Source organism: Numida meleagris, chromosome 2 (assembly GCF_002078875.1).
Source record: "Numida meleagris isolate 19003 breed g44 Domestic line chromosome 2, NumMel1.0, whole genome shotgun sequence".
Classification (NCBI taxonomy): domain Eukaryota; kingdom Metazoa; phylum Chordata; class Aves; order Galliformes; family Numididae; genus Numida; species Numida meleagris.
In genome coordinates this window covers 8684378-8710605 of record NC_034410.1, presented here as the reverse complement: position 1 = coordinate 8710605, position 26228 = coordinate 8684378, and the positions used below count along the sequence as shown (strand labels likewise).

The 26228-nt window shown below is 39.3% G+C and overlaps 1 protein-coding gene across 2 annotated transcripts in view; it reads left to right on the top strand.

The window, feature by feature from the left end:
* The window catches only part of PTPRN2 (protein tyrosine phosphatase, receptor type N2), a 636306-nt gene that overhangs the window by 59215 nt on the left and 550863 nt on the right, over positions 1 to 26228 (top strand). For both annotated transcript variants that reach the window (XR_002435341.1, XM_021387625.1), the window contains exon 2: positions 3771 to 3821. Coding sequence is in view for 1 of the 2 variants with exons in the window: in XM_021387625.1 (XP_021243300.1) it covers positions 3771 to 3821 (51 nt within the window). In the remaining variant the exon portion in view is untranslated. The remainder of the gene's footprint in view (positions 1 to 3770; positions 3822 to 26228) is intronic.

Below are 26228 nucleotides of genomic sequence, written 5' to 3'. Positions count from 1 at the left end.
CTAACAATTCTGCTTGTTCTTGTGGGTGCTGGTGCACTTACCCACAACTATGTTATTGTTCCAGTCTTCTATGTTACCACTGAGACTTGGGTTTTATGAATAGGGCTGTATAACTGCTAGTGGAAAGGCAAATTTTTAATGCAAGGTAAGTTTATTAGGAGATGAAGTCTTGACTGCACCTAGATTTTGATGTTAGTTAATGCTAGAACTGTTTTCTTCAGAAGACATATGGGGCTAGCTGGATGTAGTTTTGATGCTGCAATGCTAGGTGCTTTTATTTCCATTTTATTGCATAAATGATGCATTGAATGTACTCCTGTCTGCAGCAGAAGAACTTGGAGAATTAATTTGGCAGATTTAGAGGCACAATCAAATAAGTGCACTTGTGTACCTGTGCAGTTCTACTCTTCTTCAGCTGGTTGAAGTTATATGGAGAATTTATTTTAGGGCTGCTGTAATTTTGATCCCATAAGGCATGAACTGAATTAAGCGCCTACTGGAGACAATGCCTCTTCACTCTTCAGCAGTGACTTATTGCTGTCATTACTATTAGTTGGCAAATAATATTTTAAATGAAATATGATGTGTCTTAATGTCACAGCAGAAACAACAAAAGATAAATTAGTAGTTAAATTAGTACATTGACTGGTTGGGTGAATTATATGTAACAATCAATGCTAGCAATAAGTTGAGATAGAGTATTTTTCAGGGAGTCTTCAAGGTCATTGTAGGCTATTTTGGGGTATTCATTGGTGGGTGCAGTTTTTAATACATTTACTTGATTAATTTGCTCTCCAAGACATAAATTTCCAAGGCTAATGACGTCAACTAGAAACAGTCAGCATCTAATAATCAACTATTATTAAAGGAAAAATTCAGATGTGATGAAATTATTTTTCTTTTATTCTTTTCATGGAAAACATATTAAGGGATAACACAAAGTATATCAAGCAAATCAGAATGGATTTGAATCTACGTTCTGTACTGATGTGGTCTGGCTTATTATTTGTATCTGAATATACATATTTAGTTAACTTTAAATCTGATTTTTTTCTGCTTCTGAGATGATCAGTATATTATGGGATGGCTGATATCTCACAGGTGGCTCTGGGAGCTGTTAAGAAGGGCCACAAGCACCTGCATTACAAGGGTTTCAGAAGCAGGAGAGTCTGCATGAACCCATCAATGCTCTTTCCTTGTGACTCCTCTGGAAACACTGCTGGTTGAAACTTCTTGTTCAACGCTTGTTGGATCTACAGCGTGGCCACCACAGGGTGAGGAAGGAGGGCTGGAGCTTGATGACCTTAAAGGTCCCTTCCAAGCTAAGCCATTCTGTGGTAAATCAGCTGCAGGGTTTCTGTTCTCCTTTGGGCATGTGACACCTTCCTGTGAGGAAATGCCCACCTCAGGCTTCTAGTTCTATCCCCTTTGGAATCTGTCAGGAAAAAAAGGCAGACAAATTTTACCAGAGATTTTTTCCTAACCATAAAAGCTTTTCTTTTAGAAGAAATGGCAACTTCAAATCTCTGAAAACAGGAATACTTAAGCATGCTTGTCATTTGTTTAGTCTGCATTAGTACTTGAAATCTTCTATCTGCTTTTTTTTTTCCTGCAAGCTTTCAAATTTGAAGTGATCTTTTCTAGGCTTTTAATTACAGCTCCTACTGCGCTGTGTAGCCTGTGCTGATGTGTTTTGGCCATTTCCTGTCGTAGTTCTCCTCTTAGGTTCTTTAAGTCAATACATAGTTAAGGCATCCTCCTGCTTTGCTGGGTTGGCACCGAGGCTGCAATCAGCTTTCTTCAGGCAGTTTTCAGACACTGATTCAGGTCAAACAGTAGACTTGTCTGGAACAAAATTACAAACGTCTCAAAAATGTCACGAACTGGAGTTTGTTGGCTGTTTAGACACATGCTGTCCTGCATGCTCTGCTTGCAGAATTTGAATACGAAACTACCTTTCAAAAGCTACTGAAGGTATAACCACAGTTTATTGGTGCATAGGTAAAAGGATGAAAGAACACTTCTATCAGCATGTGTGTTGTAGGCTATTCCCTTCATAAGGTTGTTTCTGTGGTCTTTGTAGGCAGGGGTGGGGATGGACGTAAGAGGTTGTCCAAGTGCGCCAATGCCACTTGAATTCATATAGATATGCTTGCTTAGCTCAAACCTAGCACTACCCTAATAAATCCTGCTGAGAGACATAATATTTTAGTTCAGCGTTGATGGTGTACAGGTACCTTGGAAAGGCTGTGTGAGCATGCATAAGTCATTCTCTCCCCTCTGGAAATTTTCTTTGAGTAGAGTTAGGACTTGAGTAATTAATAGGAAGAGGCTTGAGCCTTTTGTTTTCTTTTTGGTAAGAATATCTTACTTAACACATTTATGCTTCTGGAAAAAGAGGATATGCCCTGGTGTTAGATGTGGTGAAGTTCTTGGCTGGTTTCTGATGCATAGTGGGAATTTACTCAAGACCACTTGATTTCTACAACTGTGTCTACTTACAAAGTTAAGGCACTTCCCAGAGATGTTAAAAGGATTAACTGTAGGAATACTTTCTAGGACAGCTTCTGTTCAAAATACAGCCTCATTCTCTGGAGTTCATAGAATCATAAAACTGTTTGAGTTGGGAGGGACCCATACATGTTGTCTAGTCCAACTCCTCTGCAAAGAACAGGGACACCTACACTGAGATCAAGTTTCTCAGAGCCCCATTCACCCTGACCTTAAATGCCTCTCTAAGGATGAGGCATCCACCACAGTTTATCAGGTTCCAGTTGCTTGTGAGAACACAAAATAAACCAGCTACTGTTTGGATTAACAGAGCACATGGTCCTGACAGTAGCATGATACTTCCAATTGCTCCAGTGCTTCATCTGTGTCCCTGTTCCCTAGTATGGAGTGACCAGAGCAGGGAGCATCATGCTCTCTTTTCGGCTGCTCTCAGGAACACGAGCTCATTTTGCCTGGAGACAGGAGGTAACGATGAGTGTCTCATACCTGGTTTGGAGGTATCAGCAATGGGTGGATTTCCAATGTGAACATGCATCCAAGTGGATGAGGAGAGCTTGCTAATCTGGATGCAGTTTCTAGGGCAAGGTGTGGGCTGGCATAGCAGAGAGCTGCCAAGGAACTGGTCTGGTGCCAATTTCCTTCTTCACATGGGAGGAAAAGCCAACCCTAGAAGCTGTGCTGGTTTGTCAGCTGTGGGTAGAATCATAGTGTTGGTATAGATGGCTTTATTTTCAAGCCCTTCTACAAAGAGTAAGTGCTGCTGAGGACCTAGGCACAGTCTAGGGTTGTAGTTACTAAATTGAAGCCTGGAGCTTTTTCACCTGTTTTGAGCAATTTATACCTAGCTCATAGATTTATCTCACTGGAGTGTAAACTGCTTGAGGAAACTCCTGATTTGTGGTGGTATGTTGCAGCATTATTCTGCTGTCAAATAATATTGTGTTCAAAATTAGGGAATGTAAAGTTCCTTGAATTATTAAGTGAGAGAAAAGCGCTGAGAATACTGAACCCTCAGTGGAGGAATTAGGAGAAGAGACCCATCAAAGGTTATGCTGACTGTAACCAGTTAGAAATAGGTGCTGTCTAACCAGTTTGTTTCCCCATTCTTACCTTTCTGTACTGCCCAATTTAGACTCCTAAAGGCAACCAAATGTCTGACTCATGCTGAGAATTTAATAGCCTGAGGGGACTTCAGTCTGTGCTAATTATCCACAGTTTGAAACCTGTATTAATTTTTACCTCTCTATTGTGTTTTTTAGGCTGCCTGGTTGAAGATGATCTCTGCAAATCTTTTGAAATCTGTGTAAATGGTAAGTCTGGAATGTTTTGTTTGCTGACTACTCTGTCCTCTGCTGTTTAACTTTTATATGGCTGATTTAATAAGGTGAATCTATATATGAATGAGGGTGGTGGGGGAAGAAGTCACCGAGTAGCTATGACTATTCTGGTCAGCAGTGAGAAATAAGTTAATAGACTTTGTTTTAAGAAAATAATATCTCAACCTTGAACAGCATCATCTCCTTCAGTGGGAATTGGTTTATAATTAAATTAGATGCACTGAAATATGCTAAAATTTAATTTGTCTTAGTACAGAATAAAAATAACTTCAGGTTGTAGATCTTCTTAAAGGATGATGTTGAGTAATTACCAGGCTCCTTTTATTAAGAAGTTACTTTTATAATAAGGAAGAAGGTTTCAATGAAAGACTACCATTGTTCTTGGTTATTCTGCTTCCTTTTTCTGTGACTTCACTTGATCTAACTGCAGAAGCAGCTTTCTGCTCTTTTACAGTTTCCTTCAGTAAGTTTTTAGTTTTCTAAAGAAAATAGCTAACACACGTATGAATCAGTGTAATGGAACAGTAGAAATGACTCTTTTGACAATAGTCTAAGGTTATTTTGTTGTGCTACATGAAATCATTTAAATCCTGATGAATGAATCATGCTTAGAGAGGTCTTCTGAAGCAATTACTCTCATCAGGCTTGTAGATCCATAACTAATTTTTGAAGTATTATACGTAACATTTCTTTTGGTGAGTGTCTGACAAAGCAGAAATACTTTTTCCATCAAACAGGTGCCGGTAATATATACTATAGGTACCGGTAATATATACTTATAAATGAACTTCATTAAATCCTAATGAAATGTACATCGAAGGTGAATTTGAGTTTCCCAGTGTTTCTCGTTGTCAGTCAAATATATGCAAGGGAGGGAATAAAAGACAGAAATATGACTGAGGAGTTCAGAGGAATTAAAATCTGAATAAAGTTAGAAACAGTGTGTTTATTAATATCTCCAACAGTAATTCTTTTGCAGAATCGTAACTTGAGTTGTTTCTATCATATGCTGAAATCCTGTGTGGAGGTTTTGTGCTTGGCACAAAATGGGAAGCTGGCCACAGCTATATCTGGCTAGCTGAATGTAATGGAGGAATTATGCAACAGATGATTTTAAAAAAAAAAAGTATTTAAATGTGTTGCTATAAGGTTATAGCTTCTTTCTCTAAACCTGCTTCCTTAAAAATATGGTTTCTTAAAAGTTGACATTTATGGAGTGCAAAATTAAACTGGAGATTGCATCTTTGAATTCAGAGTGGACATCTTCTGTAGATCTACTGTTATTTTGGTGCAGCTGTAACTTACAGAATGGTTTGGGTTGGAAGGGACCTTTAAGATCATCTTGTTCCAACCCCCCTGCGACAGGCAGGGACACCGCCCTCTAGACCAGGTTGCTCAAAGCCCCATCCAGCCTGGCCTTGAATGCTTCCAGGGAGGGGGCATCTGCAACTCAATGGTCAGTAATGAATAAGCCAGTTTATCAGTGATGCTTTGTAATGGATGACCTTAATTAAAAAAGAAATATATATCTGCAGCGATTCTGTCAGTGTATATAATCTTACTGAGAAGTGTTTGATGTCTTTCCCTTCACCCACCCAAATGAATGGTATCTGCAGTAAAATGTATACTGTTACCGAGAAAACTAACAGAATATTTGGAAGAACATAGCTTGCAGTATTTAGCTGCTTTCAGAGCATACTCCCTATTTGTAAAAGAATAGAAGAGAGTTGTTTGCTTCTGCATGTACCTTCTTGTTTTTTTCTGTCCAAACTCCTGGTGGTACATCCCTGTAGATCTTCAGCCATCCTGATATGTTGAACTGTGTGTCCCTTTCTGGCTTGAAAGATCAGGAGCCAGTCTGTTGAGGTCTCTACTCCTGGGAGCAGAGCTTATGTACTGCAAGTTCACAGCAAGGTTTCTCTCCTTTGCGAGCTTACAAGTGTATTTTTCTGAAGTACAGTGTGAAAGTGGCAAGAAACAGCAGCCAATTTTATGCAACATCTGTAAAGGCTCTGAGATCTGCAGGTGTGAGTCTGACTCCTGCAGGAAAGCTGGCAATGCTCATCTTCTCCTTGGCCTCAAGCAAAGGTAGCTGAACTAACCCTGCTTTCAAAAATGAAGCGAGGCTTCTTACTGGAAACATCAGTCACGATCTTTGTTGTCATCTCACATAATGTCATCAACTGGAGATGTCGAGTGCTAGTCATGTGTCAGGCTTGTAAAAGGATAGCCAAGATGTCAGTACCTGAGTTGTTTCATGTTATGCAATTTCTGAAGAAATGTGAAGGAAAATACTCTTTATAGTCACGTTAATGACCACTTATTTAAAAGCTTTCAGAATTTAAAAATCTTCAATTAAAAAAAGTGTTAAAAGAAGCTTTTTCTATTGCTAAAAGCAATGCATTCCAGCTGTAAGATCTGGTATAAACAACAATACCATATCATTTGCATCATTTACATCTGTTTAGGTCATATGTCATTTTGTAGGGCAAAGAATTTGCTGTAATAATGATCACTGACTTTTCTGCAGTTTTTCCTTATCATATGTAGGTCTCTTGTCTTCAGCGATGGGTTCTCACTTGCCTAATAGCTGCAGCAGCATTCATGCAATATTAATTTATTTCCATAAACCTTTTATCAGTTTCCTGAGCTGCACTGACTCACCAAGTGGTTTAAAAAGGAACGTATTGTTTCATGTTTATTTTAATGGCATGAGGACAAACCAGGCAAAAAGACTGAGTGAGTTTTTCTTAGACTATTTTTTTTTTTAATTTGCAAAGATAGAACTTCTGGGGATAACATGGCTTAGGTGTCAACTATTTCACTTCTAGTAAATCACTACTTCTAATTGGCAGTTGGAGAAACTGACGCTTCCAGCTGCCCAAAATGCTTCAAAGTTGAGAACTTGAAGCTAAAAAAACTTGATGTGAAAGGTGGATATGCTTATGAGCTGCAGACACAAATAGAAAGTAAACTGGAAGCTATAACCCTGGAAATGCTTTCTCCCCAGTATGTGCTTATAAGCTGCTGCAGATGCCGGAGATAGCAAATAACAAAATATTTTAACTAAACAAGATACATAGCTGGGGAAAAATAATTATGCAAGCTGAAGAGATAACATGAGGGCAGGTGTGGTGACACAACTGTGGGTAAGGAGTGTTATGGCACTCGCACATTCACATGCATCACGACGTATGGAGGTGGATGCTGGTGGTGGTATGGCAGTAGAGGCTGAACCTTCCCACCAGTATTCCATTATTGTGTGTTACGGTGCAACAGATGGCAGCAGAGGGGCAGTCTGACAGAATGGTGTCTGACATGGAAGTACGTATGGAGCAAAAGTGTAGAACTGAATTTCTCCGTGTGGGGAGAAAAATGGCACCCATTAATGTTCATTGATGCTTGCCAAATGTTTATGGAGACCAAAGAGTGGGTGTGAGCATGGTGAGGCGGTGGGTGGTGCGTTTCAACGGTGGTGACAGTGGGTCACCATGACTGGTGCAGATTTTTACAAGCACAGCATGCAGGCTCTTGTTTGTCGCTGGTGAATATGCACAGCTCATGGTGGCAACTATATTGAAAACTAATGTTCTGCAGATTAGAATTTTCTCTATCAAATAGTGTTGTTGTGCTCTTTGTATCTGTAGCTTCCATGGAAGTGAATGGAAAATGTGACTTCTGGAGCAACCTATGTATACAGTAAACCTAGTGCAGTTATTTAAGTAAGATTATACCATGTTCTGTTTTGCATTTCAAGTGATAAGTAAAGCAGTTCATGCGAAGTGTCAACTTATGTAGCTTCCTAGTTGGAAGCCTTAAGCTGCTGAAAGCAGCGCAGCAAAGACATGTGCTTACCCTTTCTTGTGAAAGCACACTACTGAGTTCTGGTAGTGCTGTTGGGAAAGGTGCCACATGGTGTCAATAAAGGCATCATTTCAAAACAACCAGTCCTTATTGTCCTGCTTTCTCCCTTTACTAAACTGCTGGAACCCCTTATTTAGAGGATGACTTTCTCTCCTTTAGTTTTAATCTCCAGATATTTGCCTCAGAAGGAAGTTTTGTACTGTGTTTTAGCCATGCATAGATACCATGGTATCTTTGTTCCTTATCAACATAACCTTTGTAAATCTGAACAACTTTATTTATGGCAGATGTTGTGGCTGCTCTCTCCTTCCAGCACACAGCCATAACAGGGTTCATGATTACGATCAGCTTGTAGAAAACAGTTCTGTGAGGCCAACCAAATAAGTTAATTAAATACACTGCTTGGTTCAGTGTGTGCATCCATAAGGCAAGCCTCACTGCCAGCTGCTAAACCTCTGCTAGGAAGACATGCTCTAATGTCTGCAGCAGTGTTTGAGGCTGCTGTGCATCTGAAAGGCTGTGTAACCAGTTATGCACAGCTGAGTCAATATTGCTTTATGCATGCAAGCTGCAGTAACAACTGGAGGGACTTAAGTTAGTGCAGTGTGTCAAAGGCTTCAGAACATGGCAGTACAAAGCTGTGAGCCTTTCCAAGTTTGTCTCCAAACAGCTCAGAATACTAGTGCCCTTTTTTCCTAAGCTGCAGAGCTTCTTGAACATCTGGCACATGAGTGATTGCATGTGCTGGTGATGAGCCAGAAATGGTAAACTTGTGCTACAGATGATAAGGGAGATGAATCAGGATACCTGAAATAGTTTCTTGATCTTAACGTGGCATTGAACTTAACACTTTCCAGATCATTGCCTATAGGGAAGGAATTACAGGAGGAGATGCACCTCAAGGTTGTTCGGCTAACAGACGTCTCCAGCTACATCTATGTTTGCAAGGCACTGCTCTTACAAAAGCTGTCAGAATTTTGTCAAATGACTCTACAAATCTGTGCCTAAGCCTTCCAAAGTTCTTCAGTAAGCATCGGTACTTGTTATAACTAAATTCAGACTTCTGAGGAGTAACGCAAAGTGTTACCTCTGTACTGCTTTATGATGCATAGACAGTCTGTGAGCTTTCAGAGGATGTGGGAATTCTTCAGAAATAACTGAAGTCTTAACACCACCTTCTGTGGTAATACTCATGTTATCGTGTTGAGCTTGAATTCTGAAGTAAATAGAAATATATGTATGCTCAAAGCAGAAATTTGACCAATAGTTAAAACGTGAAATTTACTTTCAATGGCTCTTGGATTCTTCCACACCATTTGAAGGATGCTATGGGATTTTTTTTGTCAATTTTAAAAAAATACATACTATGAATAAGTATGTCAGAAGAATGTCACAATCTGGTATGATACTCAAGGATATAACTTAGTCTATCGCTGTATCATGGCTTCTAAAAACTGAAAAATCTACATCTTGATGTATTTACAAAAATTCATTCAAATGTGAGTTAATGCCTCTGAATCAACTGGTTCCAGAGAATCAGTGGTTGTGAGGGTGATGAGAATTTCTCTATCAAAAACTGTTGTGCTCATTGTAACTGCTGCAGTCTCCAGGGAAATAAATAGGAGGCATTACTTCCTGTGGAAATAAAAAGGAGCAACCTACGTGTATGTGCTCTGCATCGTATATATACAAATATAAAAAGATAGAAATACAGGACGCCTCCATTAATGACAGTGTCAGAGCTTCTCTGCATTAATGAGCGGAAGTTACATAATGAGGAGTGTGAGGGGTGATAACCTTGCAGTTTAGACTGGAGGAGCTCGAGGCTCTCTCAGCTCTACACCATGCTGGGGTGCTGCTTTGCAAATAAATTATCAGCTCACTTACTCAGACCGGAGTACACATCGCCTAGTTTTCACAAACAGGAACATTTTTGACGTTGCTGAATGTTTCTCAGCTATTTGAGGTGAGAGCACTGGGGCACAAGTGGCCAAAATAATGTTTCAGTTTCATTGTGAGGTTAAAAACTCCACCTTGGTGATGACTTCTGCTTTACCTTGCAATAGGATGCCTTTTTCCTTCTCTTTGAAGAAAATGCTGAAGAAAAGGCACATTCATCTTTTAAAGAACCTGTTTGTCTTCTGTTTGTCTCAGCGTGATTCTGAAATGTCTGCCTGTGTGATAGTGGGGTAGCAGTGTCCAGGATAACAGAATTAGTAGTGCTTGAAAGGGAGATCATGATCTTTTCCTTAGGAAAAGGTGCTTAGCATGGTAGTGCAGCTATGGTAGATTACCATCCCAGCTATCACTAAAAGCTCTACTGTGGGTTTCTGTGGGAAAACCTCCAGCTGTAGCTCCTCCACGGCAAAAAAACATTGCTCAGACTTGACCGATGGATGGCTTACTGTGTGGCAGCCAGTGCAAGGTAAGCACCCTAACTCTGCCTCCAGCCATAGGAAATTCTTTACATTCCTATGTCCTGTGCTACCAATTGAGGCTTAGTATTATTTAAAAAGAAAAAAAACTGATATTTTTTTTTACTTCCAGCTCAGGCAAGAAAATTAGTGTGCTGTCATATGGAAACTTGTGTTTCTTTCTCAGTGTTGTGACTTGTGGTAGTGTATTTTTCTCTTTCAAAATATCAGTGGTGGGCTTCCATGTCAGATGCCAACCAAACAAGAGCAAGCACTGAAAGTGAAACTGTTAAACTGGTTAATGTGACTCTGGGGGTGTGGGGTGGAGTTTGGTGTTTGACTCAAGATGTTTTGGTGAAAGACTCTGCCTCCACACGTAGGCTTTTCTGGGGGGAGTGAGAGACAGACCAGTGGATCAACCTTGTACATCTCTCTTTTACCTGTATTTGGAGTGATCACGTGTATGCATGCATAAAGTTCTATAACTTTTGGGTTTACTATTCCTTAAAAATATTTAGTATTTATTAATAGAATAATCAAGTCAATATTAAGTCTTTGCTCTTACAAGATCTTTGTATTTATTACCAAAAAGCAATCCTGTTTGTTTACAGCATTTTGCAACTTGTACTAAGATGCATATTATCTAAAGTAACTTAGAAAATGTATATTTTCAGACTGGAGAAGAGGAGGCTCAGGGGAGACCTCATCCCTCTCTATAACTACCTGAAGGGAGGTTGTAGTGAGCTGGGGGTCGGCCTCTTCTCTCTTGTAACTAGTGACAGGACGAGGGGGAATGGCCTCAAGTTGCGCCAGGGGAGATTTAGGCTGGACATTAGGAAATACTACTTTTCTGAAAGAGTGGTCAGGCACTGGAACGGGCTGCACAGGGAGATGGTGGAGTCACCGTCCCTGGATGTGTTCAAGAAACGTTTAGATATAGCGTTGGGAGACATGGTTTAGTGGGGTTGTTGGTGGTAGGTGGATGGTTGGACTGGATGATCTTGTAGGTCTTTTCCAACCTAGCTAATTCTATGATTCTATATTCCACTAGCATATTAATTTAATTAAAATGTGTTTGCCCTGTTTGCATGTGTATCTTTAATTAGTATGTAGTGGATCCTTTTTGATAAACTGTGTTGCAGCTAGTGGCCAATTTTCTGGAGATGTTCTCTATTTCATTACTTTTTTTTGTAAAATAAAATACTTGTAAATTGACATCTAGGAGACCATAGAAAAATACAACCAGCTTTATAAAGGCATTAGGGAGTCTCAATAAAATTTGTGCCTGATGAATCATGAAACATGAGAGCCTCAAAAGGACAGTGTGATCTGCAGGTAAGAAGAGAACACCAGGGGATAATGTGCTGGCAATGAGGTGGAAAGAAAATGAATTCTGCTTTTGCGTGATGCTGTAGCAGTGTGGCTCTGCTGAAAATCCATCATGCTATCGCCTTGTCTTGTGCTGGGGAACATCTGGAAGTTTACTTCCTAATGAAATTGTTTGGATTATGGATCTTGAACAAAATAGAATAGAAGGCAGTTTTTAATATGAACTGTTCACCTTTCATTAAAAACAAAAGATAACCCTCCCCCACCGCATAAATACATTTATGAACAAATGATGGTACTAAAAATTTTTAAAGCTAAGTAGAGGTGGATTTGGTGAGTTGACAGTGAAGCTATACTACAGTTATTATGCAACTTCACATTTGAATGAGATGGATTTTTTCCTGCAATTAGAAGATGTCTTGAAATCAGCATGTTGACTACATAAAAATGTATAATTTCCAAGATTAAGTGCATAAATCCAAATCTCTTTGCTTAATTTGAATTTATCCGCTTAATCTGTTAGATGTGATAGTACAGTCTTTGCCTTTGTCCCCCTGAATATCCATAAGTGAATACTGTCTCAGTGCAGCAGCGGTTTACTGGATGAGTCAGGTTAATTATCACTGATCATGAAGATACTTGGGTAATTAACAGTGCCACTGACAAGTGTTGAAAAGGATAGACTAGAGAACTTTGAACACGTTTCCTGCCTGATAAAATTGTTTTGAAGCGTGATTACTCGTTTTTCGAAAATTTCAGTAAATTTGTCTAATAGTACATATGTTTAAAACATGGGATAGTGAATCAGATCGTACTTTCAAAATGTACATTTTTTTCAAGGCCCTTAATGACTGTTGACTGTTCTCTCACTGCATTTCATTGGATGTGTGGGAGGCAAAGCTGTAGGCTTCTTAAATGTCTCTAGAATACGATTCTTTGGGATGTCTTTAACTGTTAAAATTTTGTCTTACTGAAGATAGCTTAGTTTTTTCCTAGAAGAATTAACACTTTTGAAGAAAGTTCTGTGAAAATTCTCCCTGCTCCCTTAACAGACTGCAACTGTAGGCAAACAATGCATGTTGATAATTCTTACTTGTAGGCTTCATGGCATTTGAAAACCACTTATGGATTTTTGACTTCCATCCTGCCCTTAGTCATTAAGCATAATACAACAAATATTATTTATAGTTTGCTGGGGGAATGGGTGAGGGATATTGTGGTCCTGACCAGGTAACTTCTCAAAGAAAATGAGAGAAATGAGTAACCAAGCTTTAGGACTCGGATCCCCTGAAAGCACTTTTGCCTGTGCAGAACAAAAGTCTTGATTACAGCTTCTGCAAGGCATACTGACTCTTTGTTCTGAGGATAGGAATAGGTAAAAATATTTCTGATAGTAAGTAAAACCCCTGACATGTCACTTAAGCTAAGAAGGAGGGAATTACCTTTAATCTACGGTTGTCTAAATAAAGGTGCAAGTGAATGATGCTATTAATATGAAAACATAAATATTTAATATACATAAAAATAACTTCCATAAATGTGCTTATTCTCAGTGGATCAGCTAAACAGGTACAGGATTAATTTATATTCTTTAATTAAAAGATGTGGAAGGCTTGTTTTTAATTTATATGTGGACCTATCACTGGAAGTCCTCATTTTGGGTACCAAGTAGATTGTTCTAAAAAGAGCTAGAAAATATATACCCGTTCTTTGTTCTAATGCTTAAAACTCTATTATAGGGTGACAAGCTTTTTTATGTCCTTGTTTAATAATTAGGAACATTCTGAAAGTGAACTAACCAGAGTACTGCTGATTAACAGGTAAAGAGCTGCTAACGAAAAGTCATTCTCCAATGCAAGCCTTTCAAAGCCTTTAATTTAAACAGAATTTTCTTTCATGCCCTGCAGACTCCATGGCAACAGGAAAAGAAGTTGCTCTAGAGGTAGAAAGAACAATAAATATATTTTATAGTCCGAAAGTATTTGTTATATTTTAGTCCTTCACTTAAATAGCTTTGGCTGATACTGTGCATATTTGGAGAAATACTTGGTTCCTTTAGCTGCTGTGTCAGCATGTTCTTATATTGGTTCTCAGGTAGGATCAGCATGAATTAAGAAAGTGGTAACAGCAGTGTGTGTTAAGGGAGCGTTAGCAGCGAGTACAACATTAGCTCCAAAGAATTGCAGGTCACTACTTATGTTTCTGGACTGTGAATGCCACACAAGAGAAGGTCTTTCTTTAAAAGGATTTTTTTTACTAGGGAGCTCTTCAAACATCTGTGTAAATGCTGAACTGGAAGTATTTTTATGGTGAAATTGAAACTCTGTACCAAATTATTCTATTTAAGCATAGCTCCTTGAACGCTTCCATTTGGTTGTCAGCTGCAGTATTCTGTTGACTTGTTCAGCAATTAGATTGTACCACCAGGGTTGTTTCCTGGAAGTAGCAGGATAGGTTTGCTTGTGAGTGGTTACACTCACTGCAGCTGCTTCAGTGGTGAGAACTTCTTCTCTTACCTAGCTGCAACTGACTGTAGAATAGATAAGAAAGAGGTGGTGCATTATCCATCCAGAAACTTCATTTTGCTGGTGTAGAAGGGGGCAATAGGATGGGAAAAACTGGGGTGGAATTGAAAACTAAGAACTAACTTCATTCAGATTTTCTTTTTTCTGTAGTCCTCTTCCTGAACTTCTTCATATTGCTATGTCTGTATTCCTGGGAAATTTAGATAATGAAGATATTGAGGGTATAGGATGACAGGTAGAGGGATAGATGCTTGGTCAGCATGATTGCCAATGGTTCCACATGTTATTGTGAGCTTAGAAATGGCAAACTGCAATACAGAATCACAGTGGAAGTAGTTCAAATGGCTTGTGGATTTGCAAAATTAAGTTAACTTCCTTTGGAGGTAGTTTGCTACTATTTTCCTTGTCAGTTTATCTTCCTTTTAATGGAATATTGCTGAAGCCACATGCTAGGTAGTTTGTTGAGCAAACTAGTCTTTCATTAATGCCAGGAATAGTTCCTCTTGAATTCTGACTGTTTAAATGTGTTGGTTTGAAGGATTATGTTCTGAACTGTTCTAGATGTTTGATTCTTAAATGAAGTAATCCCTTAATCCTTTTTTTCTGAGCTCTTCTGCTTTTTTCAACAGTTAATATGAAAATTTTTTGAATAAAACTGGGCCAGTATGTTCAGCTAATCTAAAAAACCTTTGTGGAACTGTTGGAGTGGGTCCAGAGGAGGGCCAGGAAGATGATCAGAGGGCTGGAGCACCTCCACTACGAAGACAGGCTGGGGGAGCTGGGCTTGGCTTGTTCAGCGTGGAAAAGAGAAGGCTGAAAGGAGACCTCATTGCAGCCTTCCAGTATTTAAAAGAGGATTATAAGAAGGGGAATAAACTTTTTACTTGAGTAGATAGCGATAGGATAAGGGAGAATGGTTTTAAGCTCAAGGAGGGAAGGTTTAGATTAAAGTCAGGGAGTTCTTCACACAGAGAGTAGTGAGGTGCTGGAACAGGCTGCCCAGAGAGGCTGTGGATGCCCCATCACTGGAGGTGTTCAAGACCAGGTTGGATGGGGCCCTGGGCAACCTGGGCTAGTGCCAGATCTGGAGGTTGGTGGCCCTGCCTGTGGCAGGGGGTTGGAGCTTGATGATCCTTGGGATCCCTTCCAACCCAAGCTGTTCTATGATTCCTTTGCAGTACTTGATGTTGTCTATCCAGCATTTGTAATGCTATACTTCTTACTCTGTTGAAGATGAGATCTTAGGTCCTCCTGGACTTGCACTGGTCAGGGGAGATGGAGATTTGTTTGTTTAAAATAAGTTAATAAATAAAAATCTTGACATGGTATTTTATCGCAGGCAAAATAACAGCTCAGATTTTGAGGGCAATGCATTTTTCATCATATGCTTCATCCACATACAACAGTATGTGAGTAAATATTTCCCTTTTTTGATTTGAAAGTCTCTACATGAGAAATAAATGGGGAAATGGGCATTTGTTAATTAAGCTCCAGTGAGTGCAAATTTCAGTGCAATAACAAACTCTGCAGTTTTAGAAACCATGACAATGACATTAGGCATTTGATAAACAAAATCTGCTCCTGTATGTCACGCAGTTTACATCCTATTTACTATTAAGAAATTGTTGGCACAGGCAGAAGACATTGTGTTAAAAACAGAATAAATAAACAGTTTTCTTGGTCTGAAATCAGCTGCTTCCACTGTAGACTTAGATGGAAAATGGAGTCATAAATTCTCTTCATGCCCATCTTTAACAGACTGGAGATTGTACATGAGGTGTTGCAGTTCTATGCAGCTGCTGTTATGTCAGCCTGCATCTTCAAGTAGTGAATCATTTCCTAACCATGTGAAAATACGGATTTGTTCAGCAAGGAAGTCTTAAGAGGATCCGTTTATAAAAGTCTCCTGCAAGAGATGGGCAACCTTAGTTTCAGGTCTCTTGTTGCCTTGTAGAAATGGCAATTTTAGTTCTTGCCCTCCAGGGAAGTGTCCTGGGGTAATCTCTGCCCTTGCTGTTGCATCTGGTCATTGTGCAGTAGCATGATGAGGGAGCATGCTGCCAGAAGAGCAGGAGGTGTTTTGATCCCATTGCGTGGAGTTCAGAACAGTCTCTTGGATGTCTGTATGCACTCTACAGAAAAGCTGTTTGGATTTAAAATAAATTAATTAAAATGCAGAGAGAATAACAAATCCCCTGAGGCTGAAAATTGTACGTTAGTAATCAGCTGTGAACTGCCTCTTGTTTTCAAGGCGATGCGATACTTCCCATGCTTAGTCCATATCCCCTAGGCTGTTTTATGTTGTTTCAGCTTTGCTTAAGTTTCATACTGGGTATTGCTCTGCAGTCTGTCAACTCCAAGATGACTCTTTTTGCTGGGAAAACGCACATTACAGCTATCTCATCAATGACATCATCTAAAACCACTCCATTAAGGGAGGAAAAATGCAAACAACGTGAGAAAATTAATCTATCTCCTATATAAAAAAGATGATTATGTTGATATGTGAGGTTTTCTTGGTGGAAAATACAAATTAATACAGGCCATTTATTTTTTAAGAGCATTGTCCTTTGCTAGACAAGGAGATTTTTGTAGGCAGGCTAACATAGTTGTGGAGGAGCAGAGCGATATGTCACTGCAGCAGGGTTGTCCTTTGGCTTAAGTACAATGAGAATGTGAAAGATTTTATTGCTGGTTGTAATCAAGATGAAACCAAATCATCCACAACATCAGAGAAGGAGACGCTGCAGTTCAAGTGGCAATGATTTTATGGAGGAAGAGATTGATTTCTGCTTGTTTACCAGCTGTGCCCCTGCTTGGTGGAGCTGTCTGTTGGGCAGTGAGAAGCTAATTGAGCTGTGTCTCAGGTCTTGCACAATTGCACTTCAAGAAATGGTGAATATTAGCAGTTAACGGCCTTTTTAATGGGAAGTGGAAGAGAATCTGTGTGAGGCTTTAACAATGCATAATTTCATGTTTTGATGCTAATATTTGCACTGAGTTGAGAAATGATTAAAAAAATACAGCTGATTCTAAAGAACTAAACTAATAAGATGGTGATGGAATATTCCTACCTGAAGTGCTACTTGCAGCGGCAAGGGGACAGGTTCACTAAAAGCAGCAGTATGCCCTTCTTCAGCTGGGCCGGGGGAAGCTGTTTTCCAGGCCTCCTTGGCTCTGCGTTCCTCCGTGACCTGCCACGTTGCCCTCATGGTATCAGAGCAATCTGCCTGTGACCTGACATCTCTTCTCCTTGCTGTTACCTGAGATGCTATGGAATGTAAAGGGAAGACAACTATTTTTATTTCTTTTCAAATTGAGTGTGGAAGTATTGAAAGGATACTGTGTGGAGGAGATAGCTCAGAATTGTAGATGGGAGGGAGCCCAAATGAACGTAAGAAAAGGTGGAAGAAATGAGGGAATCCTGAAAATACTAGGAGAAGGTTCACCTGATCAGAGTGAAGAAGCCATTTCTGTTGGACCAGGCTCTTTGAAGAGCTTGTGATCTTAACTGTAGTTTAGTACAGTTTAAAATATACAGAATATGAGTATTTTTAACTTTGTAAGATAATACATGTTCCTAAATTGGGAAACTTGCATTTTTTTTTAATGGGAGGAAAAGTGCAGTGCTGTTGGGGAGGAATAAAATCAGGGACCCTCCCTGTAACTTATTCCATGAGTCATTGCCTGCCTGTTTGCATCAAGAATGCTTTTGTAAGGAAGAGGCTAAAAGTCTGGTTAATATGAGGAGTGCAGAGCTTTGGAACGTCATATCTGGGATGGAGACATGTAAGAGGAAGACATGGAGAAAAATAGTGAACCAGATTCCTTTTGTCTAAAGTGAATTTAGAATGTTCCAAAATAATTCATAAAAGACAAGCCTTGCATGTCATCTTCAGATGTCCTGTGAAGGGCTGACTTGCTTGGTTATTTATAATATCCTGATGTTTCTGAGCATTGAGGGTTTGTCACAAGTGCTTGAATAAAGCTGGTGAGCAGACATCATGGGTTAACAGGTCCAACTATCTCTAATCACTATGCGTGCTTAAACAAGTTTAGTCTGTTACCACCTTGCCCTAACCAGCAGTGGTTCAGCAGTAACTGGATGAATTAGCTAATCATTAAATCTCATTACTGCTTGTTTTGTTGGATGCAGTTGCTAGGATGCTAAGGTGGGATGGGAAGTGTTAGTGCTGTGGAGCTGTCAGCTGGACAGGCTCACTTGCCAGCCCCACGATGTCAGGGCTGTGACTGAAGCCACTGCAGAGAGGCACAATGTAATTGGTGATTCTGCAGAAAATTTCATTACTTAAGTAGCAGCCTGATCTGCCAGGTGTTGGTGCCAATGCGATGTGGGGAGTTGTGGATGGGTGCCACAGTGGCAGCTCCATCAATATTATGGGAAATTCTAAATGAACAGATGAAGCAAGATACCAAGTTCTACTCCAAAATTACCTTAATAGCCTTTCTTGTATTTCCATTGTTACATTGGTGGCAGACAATATGAAGTTGGTAAACAGGAGCATTGCAGAGGTGAATTCACTACTCTAAGTTCTAGTCTCTTAAGGGCAGAAAGTAGCTTTAAGTAGTGGATTAGAAACACTTGATGTTTGTTCTTTTTTTCTCCATTCCTGTAAGATAATTGAATTATCAGATGTAGTGGCATTATGTATGACACAAAGGAAATCCAAGGAAATTCTTGCCTGAGATCAGTCTGAGGGAACTAGAAATATTAGCTAATTTGCTTTATATTCACCCGTGTACCTTTTCAATCCAAAATTAGTTGCTGGAGAATGAAAGAGAATCACTGAAATGGGTGTGCAATAACATAATGGTGTGCAGTAATCTGATGGATGCAGGACTGCTTCTGGAAATGGACAACAGAGATGGCAAAAAATTATAGCTGCAGAGAATTCAGGAAAATTTGATAGAGCTGACAGATACCAAAGAGAAGAAGGAACAGAAATATTAATTTTTTATAGAAGTAGTTCAGATGACAAAGTTTTGCAGCACTTATGTGAACACTTGTAACTTTGCAGATCTTTGTTTAGTATGATTCATTGTCAGCTGTGAGTGGCAGCAGTGACTGATATAAACAAATTATTTGTTTATAACATTTGTGTTCTCTTACTAAGACCACTGTTCTGTCAGGAAAACACTTATTCATTTTCTACTGTCTTAGAAGTGCAGCATGCTTTTCTTATTTGGTGACGTCTCTAGACTTACAAAAAAGTTCACACGTGCCTGTAAGCAACATGGATGCGGTCAAATGTAATTAGTAGGGTCTTAAAGAAAATTGGTATTGAGGTGTTCTCCTGCTATATGAAAGTAATGTTAAAATTGTTACTGTTTTCTATACCTCTGACATAATTTCTATGGTTTTTAAAAACTCATACGCTGTTACCTGAATAATAAGATGATGATGTGGTCTAGGGCATGATCTCACCAGATGCAGCTCTTGCACGTCAGCCTTGTTTGTGCTGGGGTGGCCCATATGTCCTTTCTCACCCCTAAACCTCATTTAAGATTTTTGGCTGCTCTCTACAGCCTCCAGACACTCCCTTCCTGCTCTCCTTGGTGTCTTCATGAGCAAAAGGAGGCAGCCTGGTCATTGATGAGTCTCTGCCTTCTCTCTTCCTTACTTAGTCACAAATGTTGATAATGCGAAAACGGTGCTTGCTCTTTCCTGTTCGCCGAGCAGTGGTTGGATTGCCTGGTTGTGGTGTAGTGGCTGATGCTGGGAAGGATGACGTGGGTACCTCTTTGTCTTTTCCAATGAAGGCTGTGTCCTTCAAGGCTGCGCGCTCTGAGCATTTGGATGGACAGTACCTCTGCTTTCATGCAAGGAATAGCCTGAGTCTAGCTAAAGTAATCTTGGTGGTGTTGGAAGACCTGGATGTATTTTTTTTTTTCCAGAGAATGCTCCAGACAGTCCTTACAGAGGCCTTCTAGTACCTTAAGAAGTGCCTACAGGAAAGCTGGGCAGGAACTCTTTAGCAAGGAGTGAAGTGATAGACTTCAGGAGGATATTTTTCCCAGTGAGAGTGGTGAGACACTGGAACAGACTGACCAGAGAAGCTACTGACGCCCCACATCTGAGGGAGTGTCCACGGCCAAGCTCAATGAGGCTTTGAGCAGCCTGATCTAGTACGTAGTGTTGCTGCCCATTGCAGGGAGCCAGAACTAGATTTTATGAGACTTTAATTTCCCTTCCAACCCAAAATGAAGGCATGTCCGTAGTGTGAGGCTGATGTAGCCATATGGGTATTTTTGCAGATCATTCCCATTAAGAAAAGTTCAGAAGGGGCATTTCACACACACCTCAAAACGAAAACCCCCAGCAAATAACTTCTGCTGAATGTGATTTGGAGCATAATTTGGACCAGAACTCTCAATTGCTACAAATATCAATCACTGTGTCCTTTCTTCCCTTCTCCCATTGATACGCAGGTTTATTTTGCTGTAATAATCACAGGAGAAGAAATAAAGCAAGTTCAATTTTTAGACAGCTCAGGAGCATGCAATATTCACATTCAAGAGTGTAGCTTTAACAAAAAGATTTATTTTTAAGGGACAAATTACAGCAGTTCTTAGTATCTGGAAGATCCACAATTTAAAGGACTTATTCTATGTTAACACGCATAGCATAACAGTTATCTTGTATGTGATGAGGGTATTGTCTGGGGAGTAGTTGTAGCAGTGGAGCTACTCTGCTTGCCTTGCAGTTCTCTGCTAACCTATTAGGTGACGTTCTTATTAAACAAGATGAATTTATATGCAGTGTGTTTAGGGGAAATATTGTTGCTGAGGGTTTGTCATCGTTTTCATTTTAAATGTTTTATGAATATACGCAAACTGTATTTTTGCAAACTGCTCGTCCTTAGACAGTAATAGGCAGAATATGGCTTTGTGCAATCAAGATGATGTATTATTTGCAATTTTACCTTAGAAATAGTTAGTAAAAGCAGGAAAAATCCTAAAAGTGCTAGAATACATTAATTTTATCTATAATTAAAATATTTAACTTTTTAATTATGCATTACTTCAGTTTATAATATTTTTCAGTGTAGTAATAGAGGGGAAATTAAATGTTTCAGCACAGTGCCATGTTTTGTGTTATGACATAATGACTTAATGTGTTTCAATTTCTTTTTTATTATAAGACTATTTCTGTTGAAAGAGAATCTTTTTAGCAGCACTGTTGTATTGAAAAAAGTCTTTGAATGTGGAGAGGAAATTCTATCTTCATGTGAAATTTAAAATAGCTAACGATCTGTTCTCCCTAAGAATGAATTGCTTTATCCTCCTGTTCCCTTTCTTTGTCCCTCCTTGAGTTCTTACCTTTTGTTTTCCTGTGTGAATGTAGATCCGTCTCTTGACTCCTCATCAGCCTCCTTCTCTTGTACCTGCTGAGGCAGGCAATCTTCCAAATTCATGTAAGAGTGGATTATATTGGATCCATGACTAAATATCTAAATACACCCCGTGAATGCCATTAAAGAGCAATGACAGGCTTGATAAGAAAGCAAAGTTTATAGTCTGGGTCGTGGTAAAACTTGCAACTTCACAAAGGAAGGGTTTTTGAAACTTAGGTTTCATAAACCAACGAACACCCCATATTGGCTCAGTTATTTGAGTGAAGGCTGATAAGCTGCTCCACTTTTTTTTCCTTGTTTATTTTTAATAGAATACCAACCTGTTAGAAGGCTGTGGAGCTAAGAACTTAAAAGTAAGATTGCTGTAGAATAACTATAGTGCAACTAGCTTTGTGTCATCATTCTGTGGTATTTGGAGCAATGGTAAACTCATGTATTATACAGTGTTGCTGGCAGGTACGCATATGGTATAACTAGGGAAGGCTGTCAGTAATGCTTGCACAACTTAGGAAGTCTGTAGATCTTCGTACTGGTAAGTCAGCACGAATAGGTGTAAATTACTTTGGTGTAACGTTGTGCTGACCCTGCTTATATCATAGATGAGCAGATGGTATGGAAAACATTCTGTACATATGCCAGAGAAAGGCTGTGAGACTGAAAAGTAAACGTTAAGCTGAAAGTCCTGAGTGCAATGAGCTCACTGTTCCTATCTCTGGGTGAGCATGCTGGAGAACAGCACTGTTGTTATGCTGTGCAGTGCCTTTGCTCAGGACTGGGGCAGGTGTAGGAAGTCCTGAGGAAGATATGGGCTTACAGGCTTGCCGAAACAGTTGAGCTTCAAAGCTGATTCATAGAATGGCTTGGGTTGGAAGGGACCTTAAAGATCATTGAGCTTCAAACCCCTTCTGTGAGCAGGGATGTCTCCTACGAGGCCAGGCTGCCCAGGGTACCACCCAACCTAGTCTTGAATGCCTTCAGGGATGGGGCACCCACAGCTTCTCAGTTCCAATGTCTCACCACCCTCACTGGGGGGAGGGAATTGAAAAATCCTTTCTTATATTCAACTTAACTCTACCCTCTTTCAGTTTAAGATGAAACTGGTGAGCCGTGGCTGACATGTAACAAGAAGAAAGTGTTAATTACCTGTGCATCAGTGGGTTGCAAGTGCAATGATGATTCCAGAGCTCATTTTGGCTTTGCTCTCTCTTACTTCTGTTTTCTTTCTGTCTGCATCCATTTGGATTTGGGTGAGCCAGGGATTGTGTTACTGCATTGGGAAGGCTTGTTCATTGTGCTGCCCTCATGTGGTAACTGGGTATTCAGGTTTCTGGGTGAGGATTCAAGTTGGTGCTTTCTGTGAGCAGTGTGCAGTACAAAAGGTCAAAACGTAGTTCTTTGACAAGCAGTCGGTTGCTACTGGAGCACAAGCATAATACAGAAGTAAGTAATTCAATTGCACTTGCATAGTTGTGAAGTGGAACAGGTTTCTGGATTGTTTTTATATGTTTAACAATAATACATATATATATATATAGTTCAGGTGTATGTCAGCATGAAGTTATACCAGATATACGTCATATAAAATAGTGTGTGTCATAATTGCTCGGGGCCCGGCTCCATCACATACAGAACAGCAGAAGAATATTTACTGTTCAGCTGACATTACAGTTCCCATAGCCTTATACATAGTACTTTGTGGCTGGATCTAACTCTGTATCCTACCTACTACAGTGAAAACCTACAAGGAAATAATAATCTTGAATTCATAGTAGTGTTGAACAAGAAACCAGTTTCGTATTTTCTACAGCCAAAGACTACAATGTCTGATGGGGACACTTCAACTGCAGTCTGAATGTGGAAGACTTTCATATGGTTAAGATGCTCTGTGTCATAATGTAAAGGAACAAAGGATGTGTTTAAGGAGGTTACCCATATAATTTTTCTTCTTTTAGCATTTGACCTTGAACATAAAATTGTTAGAGGCAATGCTGCATTTCTGATATGGTCTGAAAAGCAATGAAAATCAGATTACTGTCTATATAGCAAATGCTTTAATTTTTAATGCCTGTTCTTTTTGCAGATTAACACTTCTGAACTAAATGTAAATGCCCCAAAGGTGGTGTTTCTGTCTTAGTTCCTTACTTGCTGCATAAATGTCTATGCCTCTAAGAATTATAGCTCAATTAATTACCTAAGCATGTGGTTTCTGTTTGCTGGAGAGGGTGGGAAGGGGCACATGAATATATCAAACTGAAGATCTTCGGTTCTCAAAATTTCTTAGGCTGCAGCTGAAAACACCTATTGGAACTGCAATGCTTTCCATGCCATGATCCTCACATTGAATGCAGATTCTAACAGTGTACTTTGTGTTTTTCTTTGTTTCCTTGCCAAATGTGTTATACGTTCATTAAAATAGATACACTTTGATGTGGAATAATGGCTGAGCATATTTTCCTTTGTGCCACTGAGAAGAGCCTGGCTCTGTTCCTTCAGCACTCTACTTTCAGGTATTTATGGACATCAGTGAGAGAGATCCTTGAGCCTCCTCCAGGCCTAACAGTCCCAGCTCTATTTCCCAATAGCAGAGATGCTCTAGTCCTTCATTTCTGTTGGCCCTTTGTTGGACTGTCTCTGCTATGACCATGCCCCTCTCTTACTCTGAGGAGCATAGAACTGCACACAGTATTCTAGGTGCAGCCTCGCTAGGAAATTATTATTTTTTTTGCTTTTTTGTTTTCAATATTCAACTTGTGCTGTATGATTTCATTTCTGAAATTTGAATCTCCTTCTTGCCTTGATAGCTGCTCTGATTTGGCCCAAGTCTGCTGGAAAAAAAAAAAGCCTCTTCTGCCTTGGACAGTGTTAATATTTTTCTTCTCATTGATCTCCTGTCATTTAGACCTTACTGACAGGTGCAGTACTAATGATTGTTGAATGCTTCTCCTAATATTCAGAGGGTTGTAGTTTGATGCAAAAGTGTCTTATAAAAGCATGTGCTAGTGGGTTTTTTGTACAGTGTTAGAATTAGATGCAGCATGAGATTGTGTTAAGTATGAAGAGAACTGCATAGCAGAAATGAATTGCACTTTCACCATGAGTAATAGAGTTGTATGAAATAACTCAGGTAAATACCTTAACGGAAAAAAGGGTATTGGGCAAGTCCATCTGAATCCATCTGATCTTATTTTATAGGGGAGTAAGAAATTTTGCTAAATATATGGCTACTTACATGAAAAATGCAGACTCCATGGTAGACTGCTGGAGTGGGTGTTGGAGAAGACTCCTAGGGAATTTCAGTTTGTCTGGCCCTCACTGAAGTGTGTCTAAGCCACAGTCTCTGCTTCTGCAATTCTGCCACCTAATTAGTAGTAATGGAGTTCCATGTACTTACCTGTCATCTGCGTTGTGGTCCTGGTGCTGCCAGGGGATAGGTAGTTTCTTGAAGTGGTCTGTTTTCTCCCTTAAGAAATGAACTGGTATAAATGAGGAGAGAATCAAAAACAAATTAACTTGATTCTGTTTTATTCAGAGGGTGTAATTAAGAGAGACTTGAGCAATAAACTCTACCATCTTTTATTAAGTGCATCTGAGTCAGTAATCTGAAGCACAGTCTTTGTGGGGAATGTGTTGAAGAGCCCTTCCTGATCTGTAGTAATGATGTATTCTAACTGGACTGCAGAATCTTTATGGAGTAAACTCAGCCGTGTAATGGTAACTTTACGGAGTAAAAAAGCTGTACTATTAAAATAAAATCTAGCTGTTTCTTATAGCTGCAGATATAAAATTGATCTTGCATTTAGAAATATATGAATTCAAAGAGAGGACATGCATAATAATAGGCTCTGTTATGCAAAAGGTTTTTCTTGATTTGTTTGTTTACAAGTAAGGTATCAGGTTAATTTCCATATTTTGAGAGCATTGAATAATGACAAGAAATAGTTTTATTTAAGATTTGTGGTTAGGTACCCAAAAAGGAAGATAGGTGAAATTTATTTGAAATTTTTTACCTCAAAAGTCTTCCCAGTTCTAGAAGACAACTGTGCAACCTGTGCTAGCAGTGTAATGAGTGCTGGGCTTGTGGTACTGCTTTGAAGGCTTCACAGGGGCTCCCAATTTCTAACAGCACATCCTGATTTTTAAAGATTTTACCCAAAGGTCTAATTAAATTACATAACCATTCTGGTATGGTTGACTCTCAGTGAGGTGTGCTGTGCAGGATATACAACTACTTAGCCAAAAAGTGAACAATAAAAAATCCCTATAGAGACATAAATTAATGCATGTATAAAAAAAGATATTCTTATTAAGATATAAAAGCTCAAATTATGTAATCCTCCTTAATTTCTTGATTTGTCCTGCCTTTTTCATTAGTCTCCCATAATGTGGCCTTCTTCCAAAACCTAAAGCAAAAAGCTCAGGTTCACGCATCAGTCAAGAAGGTGGGAACGATGCTGAGCTAGAGCTTAGTTCTGCTTTACTGATAATAGAACTGAGATATAAGAAGAAATCTACAAAATATAATTGCAAAGTGTCTAATTGAGCAGTATGCAGAACATCTGCAATGGAGTTGGCACCTAAAGTGAAACTCACAGAAAGCAAATTAGGAAGCTAACTAGTTCAGTAATTGCAAGAGTGATGGTAACGAACAGAAAGCTAGACTGGGGAATTTCCTCTCTTTTTTCAGTTTTTTTCCTGTTTTAATCAATACTAAGCAACTGTAAATATGTTAACTTTCAAGTACAGTATGTGCTTATGTATAAATGAAGAATCAAAATATTTTGCACGCTTGTATGTTGTTTTCACTGTTCATATTGTAGCAGGGAGCTTCATTTATGTAGTAGAGGCAGTACAGAACAGAAGAGAATTGGGCTT